The sequence below is a fragment of the Falco rusticolus genome, unplaced genomic scaffold (assembly GCF_015220075.1).
Source record: "Falco rusticolus isolate bFalRus1 unplaced genomic scaffold, bFalRus1.pri scaffold_204_arrow_ctg1, whole genome shotgun sequence".
NCBI classification, from domain to species: Eukaryota; Metazoa; Chordata; class Aves; order Falconiformes; family Falconidae; genus Falco; species Falco rusticolus.
The window spans coordinates 161-11,829 of NW_023618206.1; the positions used below are offsets into that span (position 1 = coordinate 161).

Sequence of the window (11,669 nt, forward strand, 5' to 3'; positions counted from 1 at the left end):
GGGCGCGCTGCGACCCGCGCTCGGCGGGACCCGCTCGGCCAGGGCTGCCGCCTCCCGCCGGGCCGGCCGGGTGCGCGCGGGGCCGGCCGGGAGCGGCAGGCGCGGGCGCGCCGCGGGGCACGCTGGGAAGTGGAGTCTCCCAGCGACAGGGCCCACTGTGCCGTCAGCGCCGGGGAACAAACGTCTCCGGGAAGCTGCAGGTGAGCTCTGGGTGGGGCACGCCGGGCAGCCAGGTGTCACCCGAGCAGCGGGCAGTGCGGGCTGTCACCCGAGCAGCGGGCGGTGCGGGCTGTCACCCGAGCAGCGGGCGGTGCGGGCTGTCACCCGAGCAGCGGGCGGTGCGGGCTCCAACATGGGGAGCAGGCACTGCAAGGTGGCACCTGCTCCTGAGGAGAAGGAGGCAAAAGCAGAGTTGCCGGGCCCGGCGGGGCACGGACATGGGCCGCAGCCCGGCGACGTGGCCGAGCCGGTGGAGCCCGGCCATGAAGCGGAGCCCGGCGGTGGGCCGAGCACGTCGCGGCACGGCGATGGGCCGGGCCTCCAGGGCGGCAGCGCAGGCTGGGCGGGCCCTGGCTGCTGCCGCCGGCGGTGGGCGAAGCCAAGGCGGCGCAGGCGCGGGGCGGCCGTGGCGGGCGGCAGCGGGCAGAGCTGGCTGGCGGCGGGCAAGGAGAAGGTGAGGGGCGGCGGGGGCCGGGGCGGGCCGGGCCGGCGGTGCCGTGGGTCCCCCGGGTTCGGTTTGGCGATTTTCCCTCCCCCTGGCCTCCCCCACACCCTTTTTGGGGGGGGGTTGGTGTCATTTTACTTAGTTCCCCGCCCTTGGTTTTCTCCCCGGCCGCGGCGGCGGCGTATGTGAAAGTCCTGGGGAGGGGAAAGTGTCCTGGAGCGGTTCGGGCTTCCATTTTGGAGTTCTGCCAATAACGGGGCCTTCTTTCCCCACCTGGAGGCCGAGGCGCGGCCCGGCCCGGCCCGGCGGGGGGGCGGAGGGCGGGCTGCGGGCTGGGGAAACGGGCAGTTGACCGAACTGCCTGGGGCTCGCTTGCTTGGGGGCTTCACCCTGCTGGAGCACAAACGATTCGGCTCGGAAGACCCAGCCGAGTTCAAGCGAACGGCTTATCCGACTAGCTTCTCCGGGGTGAAGCGGGTGCGATTGAAAAATCCGTTGTAGGTTGCTTCTCCCCTTAGTTCACAGTGACTACGCTGCTTGTATTAACATGGCATTTGTCTGTAAGGACTGTAATGTTCCTTCTCAAAGTCTTTCACAGAGTGGGAGACCTTACTGTCAGGTGTTGATGTTTCACTTAACATTCAGATTTCATTGCCCTTTACTCATTTTTCCTCAATGCTCTTAGTTAGAACCCTAAAAAAACCCCACCCCGAGATACTTCTTTTCATCTCCTTGTAGTTGCAGGATGGAGTATCAAGTCGTTTCCCAGCAACTCTTAGCTGTGTACAAAAGTTGAACATTTGCAGCTCTGAGTCTCTTGTCGTAAACTCATCACATTAGATCTTACTTTAGCCTTTTTTTTGGACGTGTTTTGATTTTTATTTTTCTTCCCTCCCCCCCGGGCGACAAACTCATTGAAGAGCGTTTCTCTTGTCCTTACACTTGGTCTTTTTACCCAGTGGAGTTGGGCCTGGGGGGTTGACATCATTCTCACAGAAGGCATGTTCTGTTTGGATTTCAGATTATTATTATTTTTCACAGCTGAAGGAGTATCAGCAGAAGAAGAGCCCTGGAGCAGCTGCTGGAAGTAAGGAAAACCACAAAACTAAAGGAGACGGTCGACCTGAGACTCCCCTGGGCGATGACCAGCAGCCTCCAGAGAACGTGAGTGCCTCGGTCTTTGTCCCAGCTCATTTGCTACCTCCTTGTTCTTTGGTTTTCTGAACAACGTGACTAGAGCCGGGAAATGGTTATGCGGGTGTAATGGATGACTGGCGCAGCTGCCTGTATCGCCAGCACGCGAAGCGTGCCACAATAGTTAGCAGCTACCGCTGCTGGAAGGTGCACACTAGAGCTCAGGGTACGTGCCAAAGCCGTGTCTGATCATGCGGTGCTGTCACGCAGCCCTGGGTGTGCCCAGAGCTGCTGCTTTGAGCTGCGTGCTCCTGGCCAGCCGGAGGATGCCGGTTTCTTTGGCTCCCTCCGATCGACACTTTCTCTCTGTCCTTTTCTGAGCCGTTCCCCCTTTTCTTTCACCTCCTTCAGATTCAGAACATTCTGAAGGTGCCGGTGTCGGACCTGAAGCGCTCCAATGGGGTAGCCATACCCTCATTGGACAGGAGGAAGGTGAGGCAGTGCTCTGTGTCCCTCGCAGTGACTCGCTCTCCCTACTGCATGCTTCAGGTTCTGTTTACGCTGGCCTCGATTTCTTGGGTGGAGCCTTGTCCTGACATAGCCCCTGTCAGTTGCTTGAGTTTTGTTGCTGTTTTTATTATCATGGAGCTAGTTGATACCATGCGTTGCCATTGCTCGTAAAGTGCTTGCGCCCTTCTGGTTTGTGTTGAACTGAACGTGTGAAAAAGTGAACCTTGTCAAAACCTCTTCCGCGAGACAGCTGAGCTTTGAGGAAAAGGAGGAGTGTGGGGTGAGGCGATAAACTAACTGAGCTGCTGAGGGCAAGTGCAGTAGGGAGAGGCAGTGTTTTCTTAGTCTGTATTTCTCCCGCTGTGCGTGTCGTTGCTGTATTCCCTAGGGCCTTGCTTCTGAAGGGCATGACTCTGCTGATCTCCAGGCAAGCAGCTGCCCTGAGGAAGCTGTCTAGTTACTCCTGCCAACCCGTTTTACAACAGGCGATGAAACTTGCGCAGGGGATGTACAGTCTGGCAAGTTCCAGTGCTGGGTTTAAATAGGTTTAGGCAGGAAGTCGGATCCTTTGAGTCAAGCGTTTACAGGCTTTAGCGTCTTCACGTTGCCAGGCTTCTGAAGAGGAAAGGGCAGGAACTATGCCGATAAGCAATAGAAACGTGTTCAGGCACAAACATAAAACCCCAGCCTTTTTAAACCAATTCTTTTCAGGCAGTTTATTTAAACGGAAGGCTTGATCAAATTGTGATAGAAGCTCAGGGAAGTCAAATTTGGTAGCCCAGAGTTGTCTTCCGCTGTTGCTGTGGCAAAGCTCTGATTTTCGTTCCACTTGCATCATTTTGGTAGCTTATTTTCCTACCATTGTTTCAGTTCAGTTGTCATAAAGTAACTCCTGTTTACTACATATCCGTGCGTCTCTTATCAATAAACGTAACTATAGTAATCACCAGGGGTACCAGTTAGATGCAGTGAAACCTGCAAGATGGAATGGAGTTCACTCTGATTTGCCTTTGTATTCCTTTTGTCCTATTAATTCTCTTGATATTTGATGTGGAGCTTTAAGCAGTCAGCTCAAGAAAACACTCCTGGATCTCAGCGGTGTCTGCAGTCATCCTACTGAACAATATGATATTTAAGCATTGAGAAGCAAAAAATCCTGGTTTAGAACGTAAACATTCAGCAGTGGGAAGAAAAGCTGAGTGGGATGAATGGACAGCATGTATGCATGGAAAGATGTATTCTTGCTTTAGTGGGAAAGAATGGGAAATCAACCTGCATCATTGACATTAGCTTGTCGCAGAGGGAGTCTGCATCTCTCCTTACCCAGAAAAGGATGTTTTCTCTGTGTGGTACTTTGGAGTGAAAGGCGCTATAAGGAGTATTATTGTGATAGTCAGTTCTTCCTTAGTAGTAACTTGTTTCCGTGGGGGATAAAACTGGCTGACTTGACTGCTTTGCTTGTAGTCTACATCATATGTGAATGGAGAAAGTGCTGTTTCTTCCACAAATATTAAGGAAACGGAAGGAGGTTGTTCTCAGTGTCCCCGTCCCCCCCCGCCCCCTTTCTTATTTGCTACTGTTGATAACTTACTGGGACTCTGCTTTCGGCAGTGTTAGCGAGACCTAATTGAATGCACAGTTCTCGTTCACTGCTGTCTAGTGTTGTCTTGTGCTATCATCGGGTAGTTGTGATCAACACTGGGGGGCAGGTATCGGAGGTGTTTCCAGTTTGGGGACTGGGGATAATCTGGCTTCCGTGCAGCTGCCGTTCTTATTTCTGAGTCACTGTTGGGTCAAAATGAAGCCTTGGCAGAATGGATGAAATGTGTTGATGTCTCAGCTGCTTTTGTTGAAACGGTAGATTTTTGTTTTGTTTGGAGAATCTGATTATCACAGTTCGATAGGATTTATTTTTCTGTCCTCTTTAATTCCTGCTTTTTTTCCTCCCCTCCTCCTCTTCTGCTCCTTCCTTTTTCTCCTGTCTGCATGTGCCCATCAGACACGTTACCGGGAGCTGGCAGTAGCCCTGGATTCCAGCAATCTTAACGAACAAGCAGTTCGTTACACAGATAGAGGAACTGGTAAGAAACAACCCAACCAACCAGTCTGACATGGTCCTCGCTGCTCCTCCAAGCTCTTTGGGTGTCTGCAAAGTTATGGGTTCCCTCCTAGTGCCACAAGGAAGGCTGCTTACACGGCACTCTGTAGGGAACAAAATGAGCTGCACGGAAAACCTGTTAAGGGGCTCAAAGTCTAAGGCCGCTGGTGAATGTATTGGCTCAACTGAGGAACAAGAAACGGAGTTTTGTTGTTTCCATTTAAGTGTGCTCTGCTGATCTCATCAGGCTTTCCCTGGATGATAAGCATCCTGATAAAACAGCTATTTCTGCGCCTGTCCGAATCCTTGAAACACACAACTCTGGTGCTGGCAGCAGTGTGAAAACCTGTTTCTGCAGGTGGTGCTGCTGGTCTAACGATATCGGCAGAGTGGGAGCAGTAGGCCTGAGAGGGTCTGGGGCTGGTTTCTGATCATATCCTCAGCTTCTCTTGGCGCGATGAGTGAACTGCTTTGTCCTGTGGCCTGCATGGATTCCCGCTGCAGCTTTTCAGCCTTCAGCTTTAAACGCTGCAAGAAATGCAGCCAAGTGGACTTGTTTCAGTCTGACAAGAGCCTTTCTTGTGTGAAATGCTTTTCCCCATTGTGTTCCTCTGTAAAAGTACACTTTTTGCAAAGTTCAGCATTTCCCGGTGTACCCCGTGACCCCCCCTTGTTGTTTTCCTTTGGGCTTTGGGTTATTTTTGTTCCATTCTGTTTCTTTTTGTGTTTTAGCTGGGCTGCAGAGGAACTTGGCATAGTGCATTGCCCACCCAAGATTCTCCTTGTGTGCCTGCTTTTACGCTGGCCTGCAGCTGTGTAGGGCCTTTGCTGCATTTGTGGTCTTGCCTTTGCTTTTGCTGGTTATGTTGTGCATGGGCATTGCTAGAATCAAAACCTCTCACTCATCGCTCTTCCATCTGTAGTCACCTTTCAAAATGCATTGAAGTAGTAGCAGCAGTAGTAAAGAAAGAGCTTGGACAATGCTCATTCTTTGGGAAGGCAAAAAAGCCCTGCTTATGTAGTTAGTTACGAGGCATCTGTGAAGAAGCTGTCAGGGAGACAACAAGCAAATAGCAAACACAGCAGCACAGTTGTGTGGCGGCCTGGGTAGGCAGCTGCCACCTTTGTCTCCTTCACCTCCTATCTAAAGGTGCATTACCTACGGACAACAAATCTCCAAATACTTCACCGCTAAGATGGAAATGGGCTAGGACAGAATTACCCCTTCTCTTTGTATCTGGCTTCAGCCCTCCCATACCACCTCCCGCAGAAGTCTGCCAACACAAGTGCGGCTCTGCGTGACTTAAGGCCAGCTCTTCAGTGGAAGAAAGGTCTGAGGTCTCAGGTCAAGGAAAAGACTACGTTTTTCTTTGGGGTTATTGGTTGGTTGTTTTTTTTTTTTTTATTATTGGTGGTGTTTTTTAAAAAAACCCAGCATTTCTGGCGATCATCCCAATACACCAGGATTACTGCCATCAGTTGCACAGATGTGGGGGTGCGAGTTTAACTGAAGTTGGTAGATGCTCAGATGTAGACATGGAGGGGTTTCAGCAGCGGTGTTGGAGAACAACTGTGGCAATCTACTGAGCGATGAAAAAGATGCCTGGCATATGAAGTACATTAGTGAGGGCAGCTCCAGATCTCGTATTTTTAATAGCTAAGATGAACTTCCTAGTCCTCTACAGAAAGGGGTACAGAAAGTGGAAATTCTGTTTGCGTGAATTGGGCATGTATCCTACTTTGTTGAAGTGAAAATGTGTTTCAGATGTATGAGAGTATTTTCTCTTGATACTGGTGCATCACTTTTCTTCCACAGAAAGAGCAGAGCCAGGAGGCAGTGGATCAGCTGGAGAAGGTAAAGTGTGTCCTCTTTTTGGATAGGCAGAAAAATAGTATCTCTTCCTTGGCGGCGCAGAGAGTATAGTGGGCTGTGGCCCAGGCACGTGTGGTCTTGTCTTATGTTAGATTCAGTTTCATTTGTAGCGTAGGGTTGAATGATTTGACTTCATGAGTTAGGCCTGCCTGGCAGGTAGCGTTCTTATTTTGACACAAGCGAACGTTTAAATACTCAAGTATTAGAGGAGTGTGGTGGAGGCAGGAGAATACAAGTCCTTGCCAGTAGCTTGCTTCCAAGCACTACCGTTTTTATGCTAGCAGCGATTGTGCTATGCTGTTACTGCCAATCTAGGATGGATAAATAGTGAAGGCGTTCAAATAACGCAAGGCTGAAGTATGTCTTTAAAAAGGCTGCTGTCGTTTCGATGCTGCAAGTCCTACCAATGTATCACTGCTTTTTTAGTTTGACACAAAACAAGGGTTACCCATCTATGTTTTTGTGCTAAATAGGCATCATTTCTTTATACAGGAAAAGAAGGAGTTGGAAAAGAAATTTTCTGAAGAGCAAGCCGCGCTGAGGGAACAGCTACGGGTAAGGCAGAGCCTCCATTACAGTAACACCACCTGCCTTCTGCTGTTCTCTGGATTACTGACCATTCATAGTCTTTACTCGGGAAGCCGCGAGCGCGTTCCTTCAGGAAAACTGGGAGTCAGCCCGACTGTGCTTAACTGCACGAGCTCTTTCCCTTTACTGAGTTAGCCTTTTGTGGCAACAGTGATGTTGCAATTACAAGCAAAGAAGTTTCGTGCTGAGCCGATTTTCCTTTCCCAAAGGTTTGTATCCAGACTATTGGAATTCTAGCTTCTGAGAAGTCTGAGTTGCAGGCGGCCCTTGCACATACTCGAGAAGCTGCAGGGGAGAAATCAGGTAATTGACTGTGGGCACTCCAGCTCAAGCTGTTGGTCAAAGTGTGAATTTCAAGCCAGAGGCATGACAGTTGCTGGCAGCCAGCTCACAGCAGTGGCCGACTCCTCGGTGGGCAATACTTGGCACCATCGCTGCCTCTGTCGCCAGAGCTGCCCCCAAGTGGGAGCATGTTGATCCCATGGCAGTTGAGGTTCTTTTGTGCATCGCTAAAGCCTTGTCAGCCCTGTTCAGCCCCGGTGACTACCCCAGGCTGTTCCTTTCTGACTTTCTTCTGATCCTTTTAAAACTTAGTTCCCTTTTCGCCACCCTCCCTCCCACACAGCTATCACGTGAAGGTAGGTTTTACCCGAGCCCTTCATTCTGCACCAAGTTTGAGCGACTTCTTCTATTAGAAAGAAAGATCCCAACCAACATATTGCCTATTCTGCAGCGGCAGTTTCGTCATCTCCCTCAAAGTGAGGATGGTAGTTACAGAGAGCTTTACTGCCCAGAGCTGCTAGTGAGCCACCTGTAGAGCCAGGGGCGGAACCAGGTCTACTGACTTGCAAAGCTCTGTGCTGCCTTAAGAGCTTGTAGACAAAGCAGAAAGTGCTGTTTAGCAGTTCCAAAAAGCTCTTTGTGGTCCAGCCTCAACTCACTCTGTTCTGACTTGTTCAGGAGAAGCCGAGAGCCTTGCTGCTCGTTTACGTTCATCTCACCAGAGGGTAGTGGAGCTGGAACGTACTTTGGCCTCCGTCTCTCTGCAGCAGAAACAGGCAGAGAAGGTAAGAGTCACCTCTGCTTATGCTTCACCAGCAGCTCTGCCTTTGGCTATTTGCTTGTCAGTACACTAAGTTTGCATTCTGTACTCCCTGCTCGGAGAAGAGGCAGAAATTAACATTCTGAATTGTTAATTAACCTTGTAAAGCCCTGTGTTCTCCATGGTCAAGGCAAACTTCATTCAGGTTTCTGTGACCACTAATCATATGGTCCAGTTGCTGTCTTCAGATCCGGCACCTCACTTCATTAGTCTTGCCAGCTCCACACGCAACAGAAGCGCCACCGAGACCTTGTCTCAGGAGGGTCTCCATCAGGCAGACACTTCAGTATTGATATTCATCCAGAAGTCTGCAGAAATGACCTCATGTTCAGTTAGTAGCATCGCGTTTGAAAAGGCTGAGCAGATTTATTCCTGGCAAATTCAGGAGGTTCTAAGCAACCTGTCCTGAAGGGTTTTGCCAAAGTTCTGATGCTTTCCACTTCAGCTGATGTGCTAAAGGTGAAATATTTTGCTGAAGTCTGCAGCTGAATCAGTCGTTTCTTTTTTTCTGCAGCGTAACGAAGAGTTAATGAAGGAGCTAGAAGACCTGAAACAGGAGCTGTACAAACAAAGGTAAGTCCATTTGCTGCTTGTTACTGCAGAGTAACACTGCTCTTCCCGGTAGAGCCACAAAACATCACAAGGGGCATGCACCACAGGTGGTGACTTGGGAGGTTGGATATTCAGCTTAAAAAAAGTGACTGGATGTGATGTTTCTGTGATTCTAACTGTTACGACTAGCTGGATTGTAAATTTATGACATGTACTTGCCCAGACCCATAGTACATACAGTGATGCTGCTTTAATTTTGGTTTGTTTCAGCAAAAGCAGTGAGGAAATGAAGCAGAAGAATTCACAGCTGTCACAGAAGCTTCTCTACCTGGATAAGAAAAGCAAAGTTAAGGAGCTGCAATTGGAATATTTGCAGAACAAGCGGGAAATGGCTAAACAGAGGATCCACCAGGTGCCCATACTGCTTCCAGGCTGTGAGGGTAGATCACACTGACCGTTGTAAGACTTTGCTTCTGAGAGTGGGGGCAAGGCTTAACCCTTGTTCGGAAAGGAAGGCACAAAACCTCATCAAGGCATCCTCTTGGTCACAGGCCTTCAGCGAGGCCTCTGAGGAACAGAAGGTCTGTTTGAAGGAGCTGGAGCAGTAGACTGAAAGCTGTTGTGACGCTGGTCTGCGAAAAGAATGTTGTACAATATGAGAGGGTGACTGAACATACAGCGCGTGACAATACAAAGACTTTTCCTGCTTTGTATCTGTTTGGCATTTTGGTTACGCAGCTGTCTCGTGGTCTCACTGAGAAGCCAGTTGAATAGGGGTGGTGTTTGTACCCACCCTTGCAGAAGGTGAATTGGACAATGGTAACTCGAAGGTCAGCTGGGGAAAGTTAAGAGAAGCAGCCAGTTAGGAAGGGAATTCAGGAAGCCAGCTGCTAGCAGTTCAGAGAGCAAGCCGGTGTGAACCTGAGCCTGTGAGGGAAGAAACTGCTCTTTTGTTTATTGTTGGTTTTGGGGTTTTTTTCCTCCCCAGTCAGTGGCTTAAGTTACCCTTGAAATAAAGGCAGCTGCTCCTCTTCTGGGAAAAGTACTGTGTGCCAACTGACATGCTCCAGACACTGGCTTTAAATTCCTGACGTGTTTGACAACTTTTAAATCACAGCTACTGGTCTGGCTGTGTAATACAGACTCTGGAAGTGCACAAAGTTTCTGAGCCAGATTTTTAGATTAAGAAAATAGGTTTTAATCAAACAAGTCGTAAATATAAAATTGGTAGGGAGGAGCTGTCTAGCTCAGCCTGTTTTACAGGGCTAAAATCTAAGCTTTTTGATTTTAATCTCCTTCCCCCCTCCTCTTTTTTTTTTTTTCATTGAACATCACCGTGAGTTGGAGCACTTTAAGGTTGCAACATGGATCATGTGGCAGGTTGCTATCAGGGGAAAGGCTATGCAGAAGTGGCGTGTTAACATTTTGCCATGACTTTTTGATTTTTCTTGGCAGTTGTCAAATCAGGCAGGGAGTCTGGATGCAAAGCAGCAGTTGCAGGTGGCACTGGAGGAGAAGGCAGGCCTGGAAACCTGGGTTGCTCAGGGCTTGTACGGAATGACATCCAGATCTTCATGTCTGTAAAGAAACTTGTGTGGCAGAAGAATGCAGCCTGAGCTTTGCGTTAACACTGGTTTCTTCAGGCTTTATCCCTGAAGCGGTCACTGCCAAATTTATTTAGCCAATACGATTTTCTTTGTGTTTTATTTTGTTTTGAACAGCTCTCAGGGTCAGTTTTCGAGCTCCAGTTCAGAAAGAGATCAGTATGCAGAGAAACTGAAGGAGGTGCAGAGAATGTGGCAGCAGTAGGTGCAGCAGTTCTCTGAGCAGGTAACACCAGGGGCAGCGTCACAGCTGCTCTAGACAAACACAGGCAGGAGTGAATGCACCATGAACGTTGTTTTAACTTTCATGGTGTGGCCTTGCAGGTCCATGCAATGGCAGACGAGGAGGCGGAGCACATGGCCTGAGGAGACGATGACGTGGACTCCTGAGTTCGACCAGAAGACCTTTTATTAGTCCAGAACCCACGCTTATAATATCCTCGTTTGCTGTTCCCGCGCCCCATTCTAAATTATCATTGGTTAATCAATACTGTTCACACACGTCTTGGCTACATATAATTGGTTAATTACTAAGCTGCAAATGCACTGAACTTCTTGCCTTTTTTTCTCTCTTCCTTCTTATCTCTGTGGGTTTCATGTTCTCAGCCAGCCGCCGAGATGTGGCATCGCGCATCCGCTCTGGCCTTGCTTCATACCCCGTCTTCCTTCCAGGCGTTCAGCCAACCTTATCGTACTTTCTCTCTTCTTTAGCCTTCAAGGCCCTTCACAGGCATCGTGGCCTCCAGCACTGGCCATAAAGCTCTCTACACTTCCCCCGTCTTTATTTTGAACAGAAACAACATTAGAGGTTAAACTACTTTTGAATCATAGGTCTTACACAGTTCGGCATACAGGGAATAATGGTCAATATAACTACAATTACCAATAGCAATATTCCTCCGCGTGTTGTAAACTCCTGCAACCGTCTGGTGGTTCCCCGAGACTTGAAAAGATTCCGCAACCAATCTCCCAAAAGTTCCTGCCGTAAGCCCTGTGACATGTCCTTCAATTTTTGTAACTGACTGTGAATCGACGCGGAACAGCCCGGAAGGTTCGTACAACACATTCCTTAGCGCTGTGCACTGTAGGCTACTGCAGAGGAACGAAGCTGGGTTAATCAGCACTGACAATGTACAGCTGTGGGCTGGCTTCAGGGGCGGTGGGTTGGCTGGTGTAGACAAGGTGCAGCTGTGGCTGGTTCTGTGAAGCGGTTGGGCAGCCGAGGAAGAAGCAGAGAGGGTGAGCGTGCCCTGGATGAGGCGAGACTAGAAGGCAGCAGAGGGACTGCCATGGAGAGTGTGATGGTAAAAGACCTGGCTGCAGCTGGCTCCTTTGGAGAGTGCTGCGACAGGCCACTCTCTGCTGTTCACTTGCCTTCTACAGGTGAGATCACATCCCTCCTTTCTTTCTGTCTCATGCTGGTTTCTTCTCGTGCTCCCTCAAAGTTATGTGACTCTTTGCTGCAGGTTCTCAGCTGCACATTATCGATGTCGAAACAACCCACTGTCTCTGTTCTCTACAATTCACCCCTGTTTGTGGTTTTT

The 11,669-nt window shown here is 49.6% G+C and overlaps 1 protein-coding gene and 1 long non-coding RNA gene across 3 annotated transcripts; both read left to right on the plus strand.

Annotated features, from left to right (window-relative positions):
• Positions 1–244: 244 nt before the first annotated feature.
• On the plus strand, positions 245–9,614 carry LOC119142068 (golgin subfamily A member 2-like). Of its 2 annotated transcripts, XM_037374778.1 has the most exons (9): positions 279–673; positions 1,706–1,828; positions 2,210–2,290; positions 6,223–6,261; positions 6,772–6,834; positions 7,077–7,170; positions 7,828–7,934; positions 8,484–8,542; positions 8,792–9,612. In XM_037374778.1, the coding sequence occupies exons 1-9, from the start codon at positions 353–355 to the stop codon at positions 8,973–8,975; spliced, it is 1,071 nt and encodes a 356-aa protein (XP_037230675.1). In that variant the 5' UTR covers positions 279–352; the 3' UTR covers positions 8,976–9,612. The 2 variants fall into 2 exon arrangements, with proteins under 2 accessions (XP_037230676.1, XP_037230675.1); XM_037374779.1 differs by lacking the exon at positions 2,210–2,290 and having other exon boundaries at positions 245–673; positions 8,792–9,614.
• Positions 9,615–10,251: 637 nt separating this feature from the next.
• LOC119142069 lies at positions 10,252–10,676 on the plus strand. The gene is made up of 2 exons (XR_005102144.1): positions 10,252–10,351; positions 10,450–10,676. It is a non-coding gene; the product is annotated as an uncharacterized LOC119142069 (long non-coding RNA).
• Positions 10,677–11,669: the final 993 nt, after the last annotated feature.

What these genes read in the sequence shown, in the direction of transcription:
- LOC119142068 (XM_037374778.1), top strand. Translation starts at nt 353, where the DNA reads ATGGGGAGCAGGCACTGCAAGGTGGCACCTGCTCCTGAGGAGAAGGAG. An exon ending in CCTCATTGGACAGGAGGAAG is followed by an intron (nt 2,291 to 6,222) that starts GTGAGGCAGTGC and finishes TTTCTTCCACAG; the next exon opens with AAAGAGCAGAGCCAGGAGGC. An exon ending in AGCTGCAGGGGAGAAATCAG is followed by an intron (nt 7,171 to 7,827) that starts GTAATTGACTGT and finishes TGACTTGTTCAG; the next exon opens with GAGAAGCCGAGAGCCTTGCT.